Here is a 22,722-nt window from a genome sequence, read left to right on the forward strand (position 1 = left end):
CTTATCGGACGTTGGCTCAACCAAGGACAAACTAATTATGCGCGCCAGTATACTTTCTTAGCTATAAAGAGTTAGTTAAAAAAATGCAGTGTAGCAAAAACGAGACTGAGCTGTATAGTAATACTAAATTTGTTCTCAACACCTGTATCCAGAAAACATTCATGACAAGTAATGTGTAAAATTTAGAATTTATGGAATATTCTCCTTTTGGTGGTGGAAAAGGTCCGAATAATTTATAAAACCCAACAATAGCAAGCGTTAATATATACAAGAATTTTGCTTGCTTGCAATTTATAAATAATGGAGGTTAACGTTCGAAAAAATGTCATAGAGTGAACAGAGACTCCCTGACAAATTCATAAAAGAAAAGGTATCCGACGGAAATATCCATTTTACAGTCTCTATCAATTGACAAAGCGATGTATAAGCCAGGAACAACCGCCATTAATCTGTTGTATGTCATCATCGTCATACACAAAGGGGCATTTTTTATATAAGATACCGCTATTTTATTTATGTAAAAATAAGTTGTGTAAAAATAGAGGTTGTATATCAAAATCGTTGTTAAAAAAATCTCAAGTAAATTTTGAAATTAAATGTTCTTAAAGATATCGATCTCCAGACAATTTCAAGCCGTTTGTATTGCATATATTTTGGAGAACATGGGAGTTATAACTAATTCGTCTATTGTTCATTTAACATTACTTTAATTGCAAGATAGAGTAGCTCCTAGTGAATGGTTCGTTATGAATATTTATAAAGTGTGTTTTTTATATACGAAATTTTACTGTATAGGTATTAGATTTGAGTTTCAATTAAAGTAAGTTTAAAAGGCCGTGGCCGCGAATCCTAATTTGTAAATAGAAAACTGTGTAAAACATAATATTATTTGTTAACTTATAGAATTGCTTGATCGTTTGTTCTTTAAAAAATTGTTCTTACCGCAGGCAACGGTGTTCTTTGAACGGAATTAGTATGATTGAACTTCACTAAGATAAATAGAGACTATTTTTACGCGAACATAACGCGAATACATAAGTAATTACCTACTATTGCAGTCATAGTGCGGTAGGTATGTTATAGCACTACTAAAATAGCATTACACGTCGTTCTGTCACCCCTTATGTTCAGCAACATCATGCAATTTGATGGTATATTCATTTCTTGCCACAGCTACTACTTTCCCTAAATTAAGCTTGCTATGTATCCTAATTCACGTTAAGAATCTCAAATGTGAAATTTTATGTTGTGTAAAATGTACATTAAACGTTTGTAAATTGCGGTTTAAAAATTTAATTGCATTATTCCGTAACGTACACTTTGGGAATGCAGGCAGTACGGCAATTTTGTGCTTTAGCTGCAATCGTCTCAAACGCCGCCGCCGCAAAAATTTCCCGCTACCGCCCTGCATAAGTAAACCGATAACATAATTCTCGCCATTTTCTCGACGTTTACATTTAAACGCTTCTACAAATTAGCGCTCGTCGGAGCGTACGTCTTGCGTTCTCTGCATGAAGTTAAAATTCCGTTAATTAAGTTTCCGGCCCGCGCTATGTAGAAGAGTATATTCCCCAGATATTACTGAAACCGCCCCCCATAAAAGAATTTAATTCCCGTTTAGGTCGAATTATAAACCAGGTGGAGTGCACTGATGCGGTCGACCCAATCTCTTTAAAAATGCAATTATCTTTCGTTTGTCGCCTTTTTTGCTGTTCTGCTTGCTGGCTGAATGAACGCAAAACAAGCAGTGCGCGCTTGAGCTTGCAGTTTGACCAAGGGTATTTGAAAACGCGGTGCAGTCGTATAATTACGTTCGGTTTAAATTACCGACTTCATAGAGAAGTAGTTCTCATTTTGTAAATAAACACACCAAAGTAGTAATTTGTTATACGAGGCTATATGGGGATAGCTAATAATGGATAATAATCCAGATGTTAATTTAAGCTCGTCGCCCTCTATAATATTTTATTTATAAAGAGACCCTAAACGATGACATTTCAGATTCATGCCCGTACATGAGCTAAATCTCACAAAAATGGAAAATTCTCAAATGTAACGGGATAGCTTTTCAGTCCAGACGAAAAATGTCGTTGTTTCCATATTTTTTGGTAAAATTAACTGTTCCGTTTTACTAAATCTCTTTCACCATTAACATAATAGTACAATCATTTGTAGCTAACTAAAAAGCAACGTTAAGTTGTTTGGTTCTCACGACTGACGCTGAATATGTAATTAAACAATAAAACATTTTTGTAACTAAATCAGGCAAAGAAGTATCAGATTCTCAAAATCAAATTCTAAACTTAGATTCAATTTAACTAACTCCCTTCGATTCTTACTCTCATTTAAATTCGATATCCTTACGCCATCTAGGTAATTTCTTTTTAAACCTGTCTAGTTTCAATTAGTTTTTTTTTTTTTTAGAATTTTGAGGAAATCCTGCACTCTTTTGATTTGAAATCAGATCAACTCTAGAAACGTTACTAAACACAACTTTATCAGAGCAAAAATGGATTTTAACATCCCTACCTGTCAATGTCGGTGGATTAGGTGTGAGGAAAGCAAGTGATTTAGCAATACCAGCTTTTTTGGCTTCAGTAAATAGAGTTTACGACCTTATTTGTGACATGTTACATAAATCTATAACAGTTAAGGTTGATATTCCTTTTTACGATGAAGCTTTGAACTTCTGGAAAACATTACAGCAAAGTTCCAATAGCTTTAATAAAGAAGAACTAACAATACCATCTATACCTTCCGTTCAAAGAAATTGGGACTTGATCAACGTTGAACGTGTAGTAAGATCTATGACACTGACAAGTGAACTCGATATCGCGAGATATAAAGCTTCGGCGGTTCCAGAATCTAACATATGGTTAAATACACTTCCCTCTAAAACCATTGGATTGTTATTGGACAACAATACGTTTCGTATTTCCATCAGCTTACGCCTTGGAACAAACATTTGCGTTCCTCATACTTGCATTTGTGGTACGCAAGTAGACAGCAGTGGAATACACGGACTATCTTGCTCGATGAGCGTAGGTCGACATTCTCGACACTCATCTTTGAATGAAATAATACATCGTTCACTTGCATCGGCAAAATACCCTGCTGTGTTGGAACCTGTAGGCCTAAGACGTGACGACAATAAACGTCCTGATGGAATGACCCTTGTGCCCTGGACAAAAGGACAAATGCTAGTTTGGGATGCCACATGCACTGACACTCTAGCACCATCCCATCCCATGTTAATTTATCAAGTAAAACGAGTGGTGCAGTAGCTGAATCTGCGGCAGGTATAAAAATAAGGAAATATAGTTCAATTATAGAACAGAAGCATATTTTTATACCTTTCGCAGTAGAGACTTTGGGACCTTGGTGCAGAGAGGCTCGTAATTTTGTAGAGTGTTTAGGAAAACGTATTGCCAGCATTACTGGAGAACCCCGAGCTACCAGTTACTTAAGACAAAAAATAAGTATTGCTATACAACGTGGCAATGCGGCAAGTGTAATGGGGACGCTTCCAACTGCGATCCCCATGGAAGAAATTTATTATTTATTATGAATGTTTGATCTTTAGAAATTTTTAATTTTTCATTTGTTTAAATAAAATTTATATCTGAAAAAAATTAGTTAATTAAGTATTACAGGTTTCCTTTAGCCTAGTTTTTTATTTTCGCCGCTAGAGGGTCGTGCAGATGTTTCCGTGATCTTTTCTTTCTGCATGCGCATTCTCTGTACAAAAACCAGATTCGATCGTTTACTTTTAGAAGAATACACGCCACCATACCTTTAGTAATGGTTTTTAATGGCTGTATGATGTTTTGGTGAAGCTTTTCTCTAGTGATTTGCTTTTGATGTTTCACCGACCTTTTACGGTATGTACGATTTTTTGACTTCTTACTTGTGGCGTATGTTTTTCTTCATTATTGACTGCCATCTACATCGTTATTCCTGGAAACCGCAGAATTTTGGATTTTTCCATTATTGCACAAGGAATGTCCATTGGAAAATTTCCTAATGATTTTTTGCTTGTGTTGTTACAGATGAGGCAGAAAAGCGCCCTTCTGAGCTCAAAATGCCGTTACGACCAGAGTCTTAAAGGTAATTTCGATTTTCAACGACTCCACAGAGGCAAAATATTTGATATTTCGGCGTCTGTCGCTTCAGTCTTAACAACATGCGATTGCATCACTTTATGTTGTGTGCTTGCACGTTGATCGCGTTTGCCGTCTACGCCGCGAGACCGCGCCGGCCACGTCGGCCGCATGTTGCCGCTCACGTAGGACATTGCGTAAGTGGCGCCTATCCGGTTTACTACTATATTTCCTTCGTGTGGGCAGTGTACGAGAACCGAGCTAACCACCCCGACCGACCATACTCTGCTTTTTTTTTATTACGTTGAAATTTTGGAAAAATTTTTAGGGGTGCACATGGTTATAAGTTCGATAGCAAAAAGTATACAGTGTTGTCGAAGTATAGGCTTCGGGAATTTCAAAATTGTAGTAAATTTAGGTTTGTGTGGAGGTTCGTATTTTAAGTTTAGCGATCATTTTCTTTTTGCGTATTGAAACTCTATAGCCTGTAGACCTCATAATGAGTTCCGAAAATCGTTTGATCCAACTTGCCGGCGATAATAGTAGATGATTCCTATAGAATCATGATTAGGTCATCTCCTGTATTATAAACATGCAATTTTGTGCGTGGTTTATCAAGGAACAATATAACTTGTGCATTTCGGGGGGAAAAAGCGATTCAGATTGCTTTTTAAAGAAATGCTTACGTTTCACTTTCTAGTTTCCATTTTGAAAGGGGCGTTAATTAATTCACAAGATAGGCAGAGATTAGGTTAGAGAGATTTTTTCGGGTATTCGGTTTAGAGGCTACGGGAGCGTTGATCGTACCGCTCAAAATGTGGTTTTATGGAAAGATTCGGTTTTTGACTAAAAGAGAAGGTTATAACGACCTCGGTTTCACATGATAAAATTCGTGCTGAGATCGAGCGGGCGAAAGATACTATTCGGGAAGTACAATCATAGAAATTTCAAGTACGAACTAGGAGCAGAAGTAAATTCAGCCCACACGCCCAAATCTTCACGCGAGTTCCACGATTTTTACAGTTGAATCAACTAAAGCTAGTTCAAATTAGTAAGTTCGATATTTTAATTCAAAACAGGGAAGATAGTTCAACCTCTTTACAGTAAAAAACCTATTGCAATTTCTGACTCCTACTCTTATTTGTTACCCTACCCGTTCCTATTTTTATCTTCCAGTGCGTTGCCAATTAAGGTATGCGTCTGGCCCTCGGTCTCGTGTATGCATTCATCCGCACTTTTGTTATCGTTTCCTTTTCTACCCCTGTTGCGGAAACACGTTAGGTTTATACCGTTTACGCATTCAATCCCATATCCGTCGTTTCTGTTACTGATCTCGTGCTGCTTTCGTTTCAAATTCGGCTCTTGTTTGCATCCCCATTTCCATTTTCCGTTGCCTAAACTTGTAAATTGTAAGGTATTTTGCATCTCAATTCCGGATTCTGGAATCAGCACCAATTGTGCTCACCCATTTTTTCCATAAAGAACCCTTTTTTTAACTTGACCTTTCCGTTCCTTTTCCGGTTTTCGTTCCCGTTCCCGTTCCCGTTACCTTTTTAAGTCCTCATTCACGTTACATTAACCTGCAATTTCTATCTCAACCCATCATTACCGGTCAGTTTCCAGGCTACTCCCGACTTCGGCATCTAGAATTCCGTTACTGTTATTGTAAAACATTTGATATACCCCATCAATTCTCTCTCAGTCTATTTTTCGCATCCATGTACGCTTCCGTTTTGCGTTGCACAATAAAGTAAGATAATTATATACTCTTTGGGTCTCAGTATCCGGTTACGTTCTGTTTCGATAGCGTTTACGTTTCCGGGCCTGCCTTCGTTTCCAATTTGTTACCTTCCAGTTTCCGTTCTTCTCTCCCTTTACGTTTGCGCTTAAGGTATCGTTTTCTCCGTTCCCGTTTCCGTTATAGTTGTCCATCCTCGAGACGTAAACAGGTAAAGTCTATTCCAACCGACACCGATTACGATGTCAACCGTTTCCGTTGCTAATCTCGTTCTCCCTTTCCATTCCCATTCTTGTTCTCGTCCCCGTTTTCGCTACCGTTTGACCATCCGTTTCTATTGCCTAAACGGGTCCGTTTCCAGTCCAGGTTCTGATATCAGTGCCGATTCTACTCTCAATTCTACTCCTAGCGTCATTTCAATTACCTACCGTTTCCGCTTCCGCATTCGTTTCCTCTACTAGTTTGCCTTCATGGTTATTTAATTTCTATTTTTGTTCACGTTAAAGAACCTGTTCCGTTTCGCTATACTATTTATGTTCCTTTTTCGGTTCACATACCCGTTACATGCTCATATCGGCTTACGCTCCCGTTCCCATTTTCCTCCCGATTTCACGTTTATTTTCCGATTACGAGATCGTTCTCTACTTCTGCTTTCGTTTTTTTTCCTGGTTCGGTAAAATATCAGATCAGTTCCGCTTCAATTGCGTCTCTGTGACTGGTGTTTTCCACTTTCGTTTCGGGTTGCGTCCGTTTTGTTCTGGTGTGTTTTCCTCTTTATTTATTATTTTCGTCGCTGTTCCATTTCGGTTTCAGTTCTCTTTCTCGCATCCGTCCCCGTTTTCGGGACGGTATCATTCACAATTAAGATACATTCCGTTTGCGGAGCCGATCCGGTTTCGTTACTGATTTCTGTTACTGATCACGTTCTTGCTTACTGGTTCAACTGTCTTACAGAGTCACTTTTCTTCCTCTCTTATTTTCTGTTGCCGGTTCCACATTTCTCTCGTTTACGTAATTGTTTCCGTTATTGTTCCTCATGTCGTTGTAATTTTTTGTTCCCCTTTCCGTTTTCGTTGTCCTTCTAGTTCTTTTCTCCCGGTTTTTGAATTCGCTTTAGTATATGTTTCTGTTTAGGTTTAGTGTCGGTGTTCGTTATCATTTTCATCTTCGTTTGACATTTACGTTCATTTTCGCTTTTGCACTTGCCCTTTTTCGCGCATTTTTTTAAGAATAAAAAAGAGCTATTGTTTGCGTTTAGTCCGTCCGTCCGTCTATTCGTCCGTCCATGACAGGTAGACCAGATCGCTTTCCTGCCGCCTGTCACTTTACCGGCCGCACCTGTCACTTTACCGGTCGCACTTGTCACATTGCTAAATGTCTATAATAGCATCTGTCATCACTGACAGATTGACATTAATCAAATGTTCTATATGAAAATTGAAATTTTATATTAAAATACGATTTCGGGTACAATTTAATACAAAATTCGGAAATTATAATATTTGGTCTGAAAGGGGCGTCGTACTTCAATATTTCCTCCCCAGTAATGTGTCATTTCCCTGACATTTTGACTTTATCTAAATAACTATTACATATGACCAGCACCAGCTGGTTTCAAGTTTTGCATCGCATGCCATTAAAACGAGACGGAGGGGTGGGGGAAAGGGGGGGGTGACTTCACGTTCTACTGTTGACGGTATATTCTCACCGAAATTAAATTGTGATCAGGAGGGGGGAAAGGTCTCAACTCTGTCTATCAACTACTGCCCTTGCTTCTCACCCCGTAATTTCTACCAACCATAGTCCTCCTCCTCGACCCCTTGTGATAGCATTTTTACGCTGATGGATGACTATTAACTTTGAATTACTCTCACGTTGACCTCTGGTTTATTTATTATTAAGCTTTTACAACCGCGATCATAATTAAGTTCCATTTTTCTTTTAAAAGTGATAGTACCTAGTCTTTATGTTCCTTTAAATTAAAGGTAAACTATAATTAGCATACCGGATAGGATACGTGACCCATACTCATTGCAAATGCCTGATAAAAAATGATCAAAGTCCTCGTGTGAGAGAAGGGACTTCAGCGCATTTTTGTGTGGCAGATCAGGTTTTATTAGCCAATATTGACGCCACCATCAATAAGATCTTGCCGAAAGTTACCACGTTCACTTTGTCGGTCCATTTTCTCACTTACCGTGCACTTGCAATTCGCGTTTGAAGTTTTGACTCCACCATCAGTAAAATCCTACCATATTCCCTTTGTCGACACCCACTTCTGATCACCCGCAACAATTCGGATTTGAAGTTTCGATGTTTCTCGTCGCCAGAGGACTTTCGTAATTTCACATTTTGGTAGATTTCGCTAACCCGGCATTCGTATGGGTACTTCACATAGCACCTTCTATTAGTGACACTTTCTAAGAAACTTTGGGGCGCCCAAAGTCGACTTTTTTAAGGAGATTTCGCGCGTAACACCAATAACAATCTTTAGAAGAAGATAGATAAAAAACTCTCCAGGTTAGTGTTTCCAGTTTTCGACTAGTAGCATCCCTATTCTTAATACACGACATGTACACTTACAAGCGACGAATTCTGTGAGATTAAAAGCTACTTTTTACAAAAAAAAATTTTTGCAAAAATGCGCTAAAAAGTCTTCATTCTAACGGACGACACATTTCCCGAAATCTGACAGGCCTCCGTTAACCTACTGGTGAGCGTCGATGTTTGTGCAGAGGCTTCGTATATTATTCGTAACCGTTCTTGAATACATTTACCTTTCTATTTGATGTTTTAAGAGATTTCGCGCGTAAATAACAACTTTAGTGTTCGGTATGTTTGTTTTGTAGGCATATTATACGACGCTTAAGGAGAATTCGTTAGGAGTACAATCAAGACAAACAAAATGTTAGTAAAAGGAGGAGGATCTGTGGAAAATTTAAATACGGAACTGTTTTCCTTACTACTACGTGTACAGATCGTTATAATTATTTCCCCAGCTTCCATTTATTTTTCGTGATTTGTTGTGTTGCCAACACGATTAGGACAATTCAGTTTGCCGTATCCACCAGACCTAATTAACTATTGCAAATGTTTCACTTTTCAATGACATAATTAGCCCTACATTCAGTCAGTTTTTCACTCTATTATTAATTCAAGAACATGCTGTTCAAATGTACGAGCCGTGTACCCTAATCGTCGCAGGGGCTGCCACCCTATAGTTAATTATTAAGGCAATTAGATATCAAAGATTGTTCAATTTTAATGCGCTGTGTAAAAGCTTTACGTTGTGTCACGTTTAGATTTTGTGCAAAATAAATGATTCCTGAAGTGCGTATAGTGTTTCTAACCCTAATTTTACATCTGCACAGATATATTCACATCGGGAAAGCAAATGTTGATTCACAATTTTTACCTTGTCCCCGTGTAATGAAAACGTATAATTAATGCCATCATTCCCAGTCACATACGTACACATTTCAACCCAAAGAAATGACCGCTGGTTGCACGTATCGCGAACTCTAGTCGAAAGTTATGTGGATAATAACGGAGAATCATAGGGGTGGTTGAAATAAAGCTGAAACGGAAAACCCCAAACAGTAGATCCTACAGATATGATTGCGTATTGCTGTAGGTATTTGTTAATCCTATTTTCCAGATTTTGTTACATTTTAGAAACTTAGTACTTGTAGTTTTAACTATATATTCATATTAGTTACCTATAGCAGTTTTATTTTTCCAATTTTCCATTTTTATTATGTAAAGAATTAAAAACTAATACTGTTATAGGCGTAAAAAAAATTTTTCTACAAAAAACCTTAATACGTTTTTGCTCTAAAATAATTTGGGAAGCCAATAATCGCATGTTACGAATTTTACATTGAAATCCCTATGATGCGTGACGCAAGTCACCACCCTGTATAAGGTCTTTTCGACGACACCAATTTAAAAACAATCAGACCAAAACTGAAAATAGGAAAAAACTGAAAAGATCATCACGTTAGTTATTGCTAGTATAACACGCTCGGGGATGGCGCCCGGATGTCGCCGACCCACATCATGTAGCCCCGTCCTTAAAGTTGTTAAATTGGATTTGCTTCAGCGCTGCAGAACAGGGAACGTATCTTGTCGCGTGATTGGCTGCAGTCCGCTGTCAAATTTTGTGACGCGCTTTATTTCTTGAATTTGAATTTCACAGGAAGATTGAATGGGATGAGAATCAGACTGTAACATACTTGTTTGTTGATTAGGATATGTGCTACGACTAAGGACGAAACAATATATCGCAATTGTACAATTTTTTTACGAGTTCCTTTGTATATTGAATTAAAAAGAATTGTATGTTGTGTTATAACCTGAAAACAATATTTTTTATCAAGTGCATCAATAACTAACGATGCTTGTACACTACCTTTCAGGGTTGTGGACTGCATTTCTCACAATCCAACACGTATTTGTTAGTTTCGAGTATTCTTGTCATCGATTGTTTAAAATTTAAAAGAGAGCACGAAATTAAATCAAATTCGAGAGTTGAACCCTCAAGGTTTTAGAAGTAAAACTTAAAAGTCAATAGTAAGGAATCAAGGCTCAAGGATCAAAACTCAAGAATCCAGGCTCGAAAATCAAGTTTCAAAAATCAAGTCTCAAAGAACACCCAATGGTCAAGACCCAGCACTCAAGATTCAAGGCGCATTAATCAACCATTAAACATCAAAAACCAATATTCGGGAATCGAGAATCAAGGCGCATGAATCAGCACTCAAGAATTAAGACTTGAGGATCAAGATTCGAGAATAGGGGATCCAGACTCAAGAATCAAGTTTAAACGACGCACAATGCTAAAGAACCAAAACTCAAGATTCAAACTCGAGAATCAAGATTCGAAAATGAAGACTGAAGAATCAAATCTGAAAAATTGACCTAAAATAGCCAAGACCCAACGTTCAAGTTTCAATTCAGCACCCAAGATCCAACAATTAACCCTCAAAAATCAATATTCAAGACTCCGGAATCAGAGCGCATGAATCAAGACACAAGAATCAAGACTGAGGGATTAAGCTCGAGGATAGAGAATCCCGACCCAAGAAGGCACAAGAACGAAAGCTGAAGACTCAAAGAGGAATCAAAACTCACTCGAAAATCAAAACTGAAGAACTAAGACTCGATACTTATTAAAAATCAAAAAGAATCAATACTCAAGAATCAGGAATCAAGAATGGAGGGTCAAGACTTGAGAACCAAGATTAAAGAATAAATACTCAGACTCAGGAACCTAAAATCAAGAACCATGGCTAAGGAACAAAAATTAAAGAATGAAGAGGCAAGAATTAAGGCTCAAGAATCAAGATTCAAAGATGAAGACTCAAGGATGAAAACTAAAGAATTGAGATTCAAGAATCAATACTCAAGAATCGGGAATCAAAAATCGAGGACCCGGACTAAGGAACCAAGATTGACGAATAAAGGGTAAAAAATTAAGACTAAAGCATCAAGAGTCAAACAAACGTATTTAATAGGCATGATGCACAAAAACCAGAGCTAAAGAATCAAGACTCAAGAATCAAGACTCGAAAACCAAAACTGAAGAATCAAGACTCGCTAATTAAGGCTCTAGGATCAAAACTCGAGAATCAATAGTCTAGAATCAAGACTCGAGAATCAAGATTCAAGGATACTCAGAAATAAAAAATCAATTCTTAGGAATCAGTCATCAAAAATAAAGACCCGGGACTAAGGAACCGAGACTCAATGATCAAGTTATAAGATTTTAGACTCTAGAATCATCATCAAGAATCGTGATTAGAGAATCAATATTCAAGAATCAGGCATAAAAAATCAAGAACGAGGACTAAGGAGTCAAGAGTCAATAATCAAGATCCAAGAATTAAGAATCAAGACTCAAACATCAACCTACGCACAAGAATCAAAACAATAAGAAAACCTCCCAAAAAACTTAATAATCAAGGCTCAAGAATTATAACTCAACGATCAAAACTTAAGGATCATAGATTGCTCACACACCATCTTGCTGAAGCGCACCTAGTATAGGAATTTCTCGCTCGGTATTTTTCGTAGAAATAAGGAATTCTAGCAATCGCGTCTGTGTACGTTGATATTTGAGGTAAGCTTAACCGATTGTCACCTTGCATTAAAACGCACCCTATGCTTCCACAGAAAAAAAGGAACGTATGTAGCTCAATTTTGTGTGGCATCAGAATTATTTGGTGTTCAATTTTGTTTATTTATAATTGTAAAGAAATTTACGTGTTATAAGATTTAAACGCCTGGAAATAATTTGCACAGCATCTGTAAAAGTTTATCTCATGTTTTTCTCCCGTTGTAGATAAGTTTTCTTATCGTTACGTTAATTAAATCACAAGATATTTTTTTAAAGAAGAAGGAACGGAAATGGGGAGTGCTAGGGGGGAGGGAAAAGCACGACACGACGTTAAACGATGCCTTTGTTGATCAAGCGTTTGTGGTATTGTCTCTGCGTAGTGGAAGAGGCGAATCAAGTTTTTTACGTTAAAACGGAGCTGTATTTAAAGGTTGGTCGCTTAAGAGGTCTTCAAGTTATCAGTTTTTATTTAATTAACTCTTTGGAATGATCGGAAGTTGTTCAATGCCACTGAGTTTCTTTACGTTAATATCGAGATTTTCGTGGTGGCGGAGTCTGGACGTGCCTCAGAAATATGATTATTTTTAAAGGTTAAATATTAATTTAGCTAGCTGGGCAGGTGTTTATGTGGGTGGTTTAGTGCCCGTTTGACATTGCACACGGCATTTTTTATTCGGCGCCGAACGTGGGGCCATAGCATATGTATTTGGCGTCTAACGTGGCGCACATAGCATTTTCATTTGGCACCCAACGTGGGGCACATGCCGAATTCATACCTCAACTGATCACGTAAATTTAATCTAATCTTCACTCACAAACCTTTTACACCTGGGAATTTGTTTTTTATACACTAGAGCATATCCCCAGTTCAACCTGAATCAACCAAGCATATTTTAGATTTTAATCGAGATTCAGGATTAAAATATCCGATTCACCATTTGAGATCCAATGGACAAATGCATGATGCAAAGAGCAAGATTTCAGATGTAAAATTTAAAATTTCGGATGCAAAATAAAAGATGCAAGATGCATGGTGAAAAGATCGATGTTGCAAGCTGCAAGATACAAGATTCAAAATCCAAGATTCTAAATGGAAGATACAAGATTTAATTTGAAAAATGTCAAGTGCAAGTTATAAAATACAAGATTCAAGGTTAAAAGTCTAAGACGCAAGGTGTCATAGTGCAAGGAGCAAGATGCAAGATTCAAGATATAAACTGCAAGATTTAAGAATCAAAATGGAAGATACATTGTGCAAGAAATACGACTCAAGACGCAAAATGGCAGATTCAAGATGCAAGATGTAGAGTGCAGGATGTAAGATTTCAAGATGCAAAATGTGCAGTTCAAAGGTGGAAGGTGCAAAATGGATAGTGCAATATGGAAGGTGAAAAATGGAAGGCGCAAAATAGAAAGTGTAAAACGAAGTGTAAAATGGAGGGTGCAAAATGAAAGCCGCAAGATGCAAGATTCAAAAGATTGCAGATTGAAGAGATCCAAGATTCAAGATTCGGCATTCAAGGTTCAAGATTAAGGATTCAGGATTCAGGATACAGGATTCAAGATTCAAGATTCAAGATTCAAAATTTATGATTCAAGATGCAAGATTCAAGATTTAAAATTCAAGACTCAAGTTTCAAGATTCAAGATTCAAGACTCTAGATTCAAGATGCAAGATTCAAGATTCAAGATATAAACTGCAAGATTTAAGATGCAGAATGGAAGATAAAGTGTGCAAGTAGTATGACTCAAGACGCAAAATGGCAGATGCAAAATGCAAGATGTAGAGTACATGAGTAAGATTTCAAGATGGAAAATGTGAAGTTCAAAATGGAAGGTGCAAAATGGATGGTGCAATATGGAAGGTGAAAAATGGAAAGCGCAAAATAGAAAGTGTAAAACGAAGTGTAAAATGGAGGGTGCCAAATGAAAGCAGCAAGATGCAAGATTCAAAATGCAGATTGAAGAGATCCAAGATTCAAGATTCGGCATTCAAGGTTCAAGATTAAGGATTCAGGATTCAGGATTCAGGATTCAGGATTCAAGATTCAAGATTCAAAATTTATGATTTAAGTGCAAGATTCAAGATTTAAAATTCAAGACTCAAGTTTCAAGATTCAAGACTCTAGATTCAAGATGCAAGATGCAAGATTCAAGATTCAAGATTCAAGATTCAAGATTCAAGATTCAAGATTCAAGATTCAAGATATAAACTGCAAGATTTAAGATGCAGAATGGAAGATAAAGTGTGATAAAGTGTGCAAGTAGTATGACTCAAGACGCAAAATGGCAGATGCGAAATGTAAGATGTAGAGTGCATGAGTAAGATTTCAAGATGGAAAATGTGAAGTTCAAAATGGAAGGTGCAAAATGGATGGTGCAATATGGAAGGTGAAAAATGGAAGGCGCAAAATGGAGAGAGTAAAATGGAGGGTGCAAAATGAAAGTAGCAAAATGCAAGATTCAAAATGCAGATTGAAGAGATCCAAGATTCGGGATTGAAGATTGAAGATTGAAGGTCGAAGGTTGAAGATTGAAGATTGAAGATTGAAGCTTGAAGATTGAAGATTGAAGATTGAAGATTGAAGATTGAAGATTGAAGATTGAAGATTGAAGATTGAACATTGAAGATTCAAGTTACAAGATACAATGTGTAAGATGCAATATGTGATATGAAAGAGTAGAATGCAAGTTAAAAAATAGTAAGATGCATAGCACAAAAAGAAAGTAGTAGTCTGTAGCTTCTACACCTAGCTTGCTATGGAAATTATGATATCACACACTCAAATTCTTCGAAAAAATATCCATAGAAGGAGCTAAAGGGAATCGTCCATTTACGACCGTTTAAGCTAGGAAAAATGATTGACATTTTCAGTTTTTCGGTGATATCTCAATTATTTTCAAAGATTTTTCAAATATTTCAAGTTTTTTACTCGCAAAAAGCGGCAACTTTGTCCCCATTTAACCTACAATGTATTCCTCAGCGTTTGGAGATCCCAATAGTGAGCCACGAACTTGAACCACCCTGTACAGTGTACATTTCAAACATTTTTATCATATCTTCTTCAGTGGTTTTTCAATAAGCATTTTGCATTTTATACAAGGATCTTAAATTCAAGACTGGTCCACTAGTCGAAGTAGGGGTACATTTCACTCGAGGTACTCGAGGTAGTAACTGAAGTACTTGAAGTAATTCGGAAAAATGAAGCTCAATGATCATAGTGTAGGCGCATATCACACGATTTTTTTGTCTGCGTCGGCGCATTAGAGCTATGAGAACGGAGTGGGATTAGTCGACGTAGTTCTCAAAGTAGTCCAAGCACTCGAAGTGTTTCATCTGTGACAGAGATGGGAATTTCTTTAGACCAGTTTCGAGCATACTCCCGGCTACTCCGAATTAGGTTTTCCTGCAGTTTTCCTAGTTCGTAAGGTGAATATCGGAGTAGTAAAGAACAACTTAGACCTTCTGCAGAGGCACCTCTAAAGCTTATGCGGGTCACTCTGCAATTGGGCGCAAGCCTGTTGACGGCCCAGAACAAGAGAAGGGTAATAAATAAATCAGGAGTCTGTGGCCCAGCATCAAGGATTGTGGATCAATTTTAGACATACGCTAAAACTACGTAACATTATCAAGTGTGCGAAATCGATAAAAAAACTTGTCTGAAATTGATTCACAAATCAACAAATCGAAGTATGTAGGTGAACATATTTTGGTGAATTTATTAGTATAGACTGATAATTGGAGCTTTTAAAATTCGAATTTTTGTCATCTATGGCTAGTTATTGATACGTAATGGAAGTTTGGCGTTGCACGGGAGCAAAGTGTAATTATTACCTATTGATCTAGATACGTTGCGATATATAAGGCTACTTTCGGCTCAGATAAAACGTAAAATACAGCCGTGCTCGGAAAACGACGTTTTCTTAATTGTTGTAATTAATTTTGAAATGGAAAAACGTCAGTAGATATTGCATTGCACATAAAAGCACTAGCGGAAAATAGCTTGGACGACGAAAATGGAATTTTCACGTTGATTAGTATAATTTTCTTGTGCGGTTAAAACAGCATTTGATGCATTCATTCTGGTGACATATAGACATGGAATATGCAATTTTAAATAAATATGCGAGAAAGGTTTATAATATATTACAATAAAAGGTATTTTAAAAAATAAAATTGTGAAGTGCGGCCGCTGAAAGGACTAATGGCTTATTAAGAACGCAAAATATAATTACCTGCAAGTCGGCCGTAGCGCTGAAACATCCTCTCGACGTCGGTTTTGGAACACTGGAATGTGTTGAGGTTTCCGACAAAAACCCTCGAGTTTACCGCTTGAGGATCTTGCGAATTTGTTTGGTTACCGACTTTGCTCATCTTCATTTTTGCGGACTGCCTGCAAAAAGTCGAAAAGTTAATTATTTTAATTTTCAAATTAACATCGTCGAGAGGTGCTTGTCGCTTTAAATTCGTTTGAACGTCGCAAGGGGCGGATCGTTTCTTTCGTCGCGTTGTAGGTGAATTGAATTGCGAAAATGTATTCGAAAGTAGCTTTATGCATATACATAACTAATTATTTTTGGGTTAGAAGTTGAAACTAATTTTCTCTCTTTGTTGATAAAATAGCGAGCGGTGTACATTAACATAAGGCAGCGAGAAGAAAATGAGTCCATTAACTCTCAATTTTCTTAATGGCTGAAATTAACTACGCCGAAATGAGGAAAATTAGAAAGCATGTAGGTAATTAGAAGATTCGTTTGCTGCAACGCAGACGTAGGATGTAAACACTGCCTGCATTACAATTAAGCACCCTCTATAGCTTTGTTATACAAGCTCATAAGACGTTCAGAATTTACATCCGAAAGGCAACGAAACTTTCTTAAATACTATTTGCGCGGAAAGTAAGCTTTTTAATTACCGACGTAAAACGTGTAAAACAGCTGAAATATGCACATTCTACCGCCGGATTACATTTCATTCTCCACTGAAACCTGAGGGATTGATTTATCCGACTGTTTACATTGAACGCTTCCAAATTACGGGAAACGTCGAAAAAACAAATCGGCTTAAAATTTTCGTACGCGCATCCGGAAAGCAATATTTTTAATGAAATGTTTTTACATATGAAAAATTGTGAAGCGAAATAATTACTCTCATAAAATATTCATGCCCATATATTTCAAATGTCCGTGCATATAAACGCAATTGTCACGGAATGAAAGTTGAAGGATTTTCGTGATTGACAATGCATGGTTAATGTATACATTGAATTTTGAGCAGATAGTCACAATACATTTGCGAACAGCTATGACGTGATTTCGAATATTCAAATCAAAAAGAATATATTGCAATTAAGTATATCACGCGAAACGCGTTTATAAATATTTCCATGTATCAACTGCTTCGTTCTTGATTTTCATGCAAATACACAAAAATAACCAAAAAGGCCTAGTGATGATTTTGTGCACCAACTCCCACGTTTTGTGCCTCTGTTCAACAGATTTAAGTATAACAAGGAAAATGCACGGCAATGTGTACACTATTTTGTTACTAGGAAGTAAAATGCACAGGTAGTAAAAACTATACTAAGCATATTGTCACAATGTTGACCCATAACCGTTTTCTAGATATTAACGTAACTGAAGTCGGTTAAGGAAGTACATATCTGTGATATAAATAGCATATAAACGCTTATAATGATTTTATCACTTAACAATCTTCGAACTGTCGGTAGCGTACCGTGTTTGAGATATAGGATAATCTTCGACCGAATTTTATCTCGTGTAAGATATGCTTGGGTGAGCATTAAGATTTACAAATCTAACGCTTAATTTGGTTCTTTGAGCCGGATGGCATTAGGCCTTATAGCCCTAATGGTACATTTGGTTCTTCAACCCTTTCAACGAAATATGTAAGGTGCAAGATGGAAGATGTAAGATTTCAAGATGCAACCAAAAATGGAAGGCGCATAATGAAAAGTGTAAAATGGAAGGCGCAAAATGGGAGCTACAAGATTCAAGATCCAAGATCGAAAATGCAAAATTTAAGATTCACAAAATTCAAGAGATTCAAGAGGTTCAAGTGAATAGGAAATTCGGGAGATTGCGGAAATTCGGGAGATTCCAAGAGATTCCAAGAGATTCAAGAGATTCAAGGGATTGAAGGGATTTAAGGGATTGAAGGGATTCAAGGGATTCTCGAAATTCAAGGGATTCTAGGGATTCTAGAGATTCAAGGGATTCAAGAGATTCAAGAGTTTCCAGGATTCAAGAGATTCAAAAGATTCAAGAGATTCAAGGGATTCAAGAGATTCAAGGAATTCAAGAGATTCAAGAGTTTCCAGGATTCAAGAGATTCAAGAAATTCCAGGGATTCAAGAGATTCAAGACATTCAAGAGATTCAAGAAATTCAAGAGATTCAAGAGATTCAAGATTCGCGATTCGCGGATGCAACATTCAAGATTCAAGATTTCAAGATTCGCAATTCAGGATTCAGGATTCAAGTTGCAAGAGTTTAAGATTTGAGATTTGAGAAATTCGGGAGATTCCAAGGGATTCCAAGAGATTCAAGGAATTCAAGGGATGCAAAGGATTCAATGGATTCAATGGTTTCAAGGGATTCAAGAGATTCAAGAGGTTCAAGTGAATAGGAAATTCGGGAGATTGCGGAAATTCGGGAGATTCCAAGAGATTCCAAGATATTCAAGAGATTTAAGGGATTCAAGGGATTCTAGAAATTCAAGGGATTCTAGGGATTCAAGGGATTCTAGAGATTCAAGGGATTCAAGAGATTCAAGAGATTCAAGGGATTCAAGAGATTCAAGGAATTCAAGAGATTCAAGAGTTTCCAGGATTCAAGAGATTCAAAAGATTCAAGAAATTCCAGGGATTCAAGAGATTCAAGACATTCAAGAGATTCAAGAAATTCAAGAGATTCAAGATTCGCGATTCGCGGATGCAACATTCAAGATTCAAGATTTCAAGATTCGCAATTCAGGATTCAGGATTCAAGTTGCAAGAGTTTAAGATTTGAGATTTGAGAAATTCGGGAGATTCCAAGGGATTCCAAGAGATTCAAGGGATGCAAAGGATTCAATGGATTCAATGGTTTCAAGGGATTCAAGGGATTCAAGGGATTCAAGGGATTCAAGGGATTCAAGGGATTCAAGGGATTCAAGGGATTCAAGGGATTTAAGGGATTCAAGAGATCCAGAGGATTCGAGGGAGTCAAGGGATTCAATGGATTGAAGGGATTCAAGGGATTCTAGAAATTCATGGGATTCTAGAGATTCAAGGGATTCAAGAGATTCAAGAGTTTCCAGGATTCAAGAGATTCAAAAGATTCAAGAGATTCAAGGGATTCAAGACATTCAAGAAATTCAAGAGATACAAGAGATTCAAGATTCGCGATTCGCGGATGCAACATTCAAGATTCAAGATTTCAAGTTTCGCGATTCAGGATTCAAGTTTCAAGAGTTTAAGATTTAAGATTTGAGATTTGAGAGGTGGAGAGTGGAGGATGGGGATGGAGGGTGGAGGGTGGAGAGTGGAGGGAAGGGGGAAGAGTGGAGAGTGATGGGTGAAGAGTGAAGAGTGAAGAGTGAAGATTGAAGAGTGAAGAGTGAAGAGTGAAGAGTGAAGAGTGAAGAGTGAAGAGTGAAGAGTGAAGAGTGAAGAGTGAAGAGTAAAGAGTGAATAGTGAAGTGTGAAGAGCGAAGAGTGAAGAGCGAAGATCGAAGAGCGAAGAGTGAAGAGTGATTCAAGATACAATGTGCAAGATGCAGGATTCAATGTGCAATACGTGAAGTTATTGAGTAAGATGCAAGGTACAAAAAGAAACTAGTAGCCTGTAGCTTCTACATCTAGCGTGATAACAGACTCAAATTCCCCGATAAAAAGGGGCCATAGTGGCCATTTACGACCTCGTAAACTAAGACAAATTATCTTCAAAGATTTTGCAAAAATTTCAAATGCGTTGTTAGTGACAAAAAGTGGCGCGATAAGCGTTTTCTAGTTTTAAACGTAATTGTAGTATGTTAAGGAAGTAAACATCTGTGACAGAAATAGCATGTAAACGCTTACAGTGATATCACTTAACAATCCTCGAACGGTGGGTAACGTAGCGGGTTTGAGATATAAGACAATCCCCGACCGCATTCTATCTCGTGTAAGATATGATTGGGTGAGGATTAGGATTTACAACCCTAACACCCTAACGGTGTTACGGACATTTGGTCCTTCGAGCCGGATGGCATTTTAGACCTTAAAACTCTAATGCTACATTTGGTCCGACGACCCTTTCAACGAAACCGCGTTACCACAAGGGTTCCGGTCCCAGTGCAGTGCTACACTTTGAATTAAGTTCAAGTGTCCAAATATGGAGATGGAAAAGCTGACCACGGAACCGTTCAAGCTCGCAACGTTCAGACAATTCCGCTAACAGATCCTGGACCTGCAAGACATGATTACTACGCCAAAAAGTTCTACAAGCGCCCACGCTTCTCTCGGCAACTCCGGTGAGCCCGAACGAGATAACGTCCTAAATAGAGGCAAGCCAAGGGGAAACAATTTTATTGTCCAAGGGGACAACGTTGGGAACAAAAAGAGTCGAGAAACAATAACACGAAATATGATTGACAGTTTAACGTTTTACCTCGGCCCTTATCAAACTTTAAGATATATTTTAGAATACCGGTCCGTTACAGGATAACTGTTGGTTAGAACAAAGAGAGCATTGGTACTAGCATGAAAATCACCTCCCATTAAAGCCTAGCGGAGGAAAACACCTCTACACTTCCGCTAGTAATAATAAGGCAAAAGGAAATATAATAAACCGGATAGGGCGCCACTTAGTCTCGATGGTATCGATATCTATTTATTTATTTATTTATTTATTTATTTATTATTTATTTATCAAAACGGTAGTTCCATCAAAATCCCATTGTAAGGGACGAATATTCAAAAACAAGGAATAACAGAAAGGACCAAAGGAGAAACAGAGGAAACCTAAGAGAAATATCCGATGTTAATAAGTGGTGCGTCATCGAAATACACATATCAAAAGGTCTTAGAACGTAAATTAGGTATATGTGCGAAACTGAGTCAATGAAGTTATCAAGCAACTAGAAGATAAAAGAACACTTCAGAGAACTGTCAAAATTAATCCCTTTAAAGGTAAACAAAAGCTCGAGTAAACCTACGGCGTTCATTCAAGGAAATGGAACTTATTTCAAAAAAGAGAACATACAGTGACTTTATAGAAAATGGCGATAACAGTATCAAATTTTTGATTGGATGTTGAGAGCGGCGGCCATGTTGCATCGAGTTTCTGCTACATGTATATGGTTAATGGTGTCATAATATGCTTATTGTGTGCTGCCTACTTTCTAATTTGAATTTTCGATGCAACATGGCGGCTGGGCTCCTATTGTCGCCACTCTCTCTATAGTCACTGTAAGAGAAAAATACGTTGCATTACCTCCAACGGTAGAAAAAGGAAATAGGGCCTGAAATCGATACCAACGATCCAACTTACACAAACTTACGGAGGAAATGTACAGATGCCGTAAGGAGTACTAAAGCGTAAATAGAAAATGTTAAATTGAAAGAAAATAATGTTACAAGATTGTATTTTAAGGGCAAGATAATTATTATTAACGTCAACCTTAATTTTTGCAGTGTAGAAACAGAAACTTCTAAATTTTATTTACATTTCATTCTCATAACTGAGACGTTTAACTTTTTCCCCCAAGAAAGTATCCACCAAAAGAACCCCTTTCTAGTGGCAAGGTGAGCGGCTTGACAGATAAATTATCCAACAAAGCGCTAAATACACCAGAGTGGACTAAAAATTTACACAATTAACATCTCATAGTACATTTATGTCAAAGTCGCAACAAAAAGAAATCCATAAATCGTCCCAACACAATTTCCTTTGTCATAAATGTACACAATGGATTCCCGAACAACATCTTCGATTTAATCCGACAACTGTTTGCACATTACTAAATTACAAGAAGAAAAATACGACAGAATTAAACTGAAAGGTTTGCGTTGTCAATAGCGATTGAAAGACAAAAAAACAATTGAGGGTTTCTCTCTTTTATAAAGTTTTTGCAATCGAGCTTTTTTATCGGAAATTGATAGTAAACACACTCTTTAAAAGCATTCTATTCCGATCTCTTATTTTACCTCTCGTGTCCGAACATTGATCAACCTGAAAATATTTCTGATGGAATACAATGCATGTGGGCATACCTATCTACCTACTCCTGATCCGTGAAATTTGTTTAATGCTCTTCTGAAAGGTGCCTGTTGACGGAATTTGCTTATAGGCATATTTAGCAGCAAATAAACCCTAGGATTATTGAAATACATATGTACAGGGTGAGTCAACGATGGTGCGGAGTTACTTAATGCCTTGAAGATAAGATTTTTCGATAGAGTGCTTTTGTATTATTATATGGTTGAATATTCTCCACATTTTAAAAATATTTGGAATTATACAGGGTGCGCCCAAATGGTACATTTTTTAAATAGAACCCCCTGTATTTGAATGCATTTTTGAATTTTACGTGTAATTGTACGTCTTTTTTATTATATGGTTAATATCCGAAAAGCTAGTAGTTTTAAAGATAATTCGATTTTTAAGAAAAATTGGGCATCTGCAAGCGTCAGTATATGACAAAATTATTACTTAAATTTTTATTCCAGGTTTTATATCTTATCCTGGGTTAAGTAAAAGTCAAATAAATACATCTACTATGAA

The 22,722-nt window shown here is 37.3% G+C and overlaps 1 protein-coding gene and 1 pseudogene across 1 annotated transcript in view; both read right to left on the reverse strand.

Moving 5' to 3' along the window:
- Nucleotides 1-16,347, reverse strand: part of LOC116174563 (RNA-binding protein Raly-like) — a 29,849-nt gene extending 13,502 nt beyond the window's left edge. Inside the window, exon 1 of the mRNA XM_031492501.1 lies at nt 16,193-16,347. Coding sequence (XP_031348361.1) covers nt 16,193-16,337 — 145 coding nt within the window. The 5' untranslated portion in view covers nt 16,338-16,347. The remainder of the gene's footprint in view (nt 1-16,192) is intronic.
- A 1,830-nt stretch (nt 16,348-18,177) lies between these two features.
- Nucleotides 18,178-18,575, reverse strand: LOC116174564 (annotated as a pseudogene).
- Nucleotides 18,576-22,722: the final 4,147 nt, after the last annotated feature.

Source organism: Photinus pyralis, unplaced genomic scaffold, assembly GCF_008802855.1.
Source record: "Photinus pyralis isolate 1611_PpyrPB1 unplaced genomic scaffold, Ppyr1.3 Ppyr1.4_LG6, whole genome shotgun sequence".
NCBI classification, from domain to species: Eukaryota; Metazoa; Arthropoda; class Insecta; order Coleoptera; family Lampyridae; genus Photinus; species Photinus pyralis.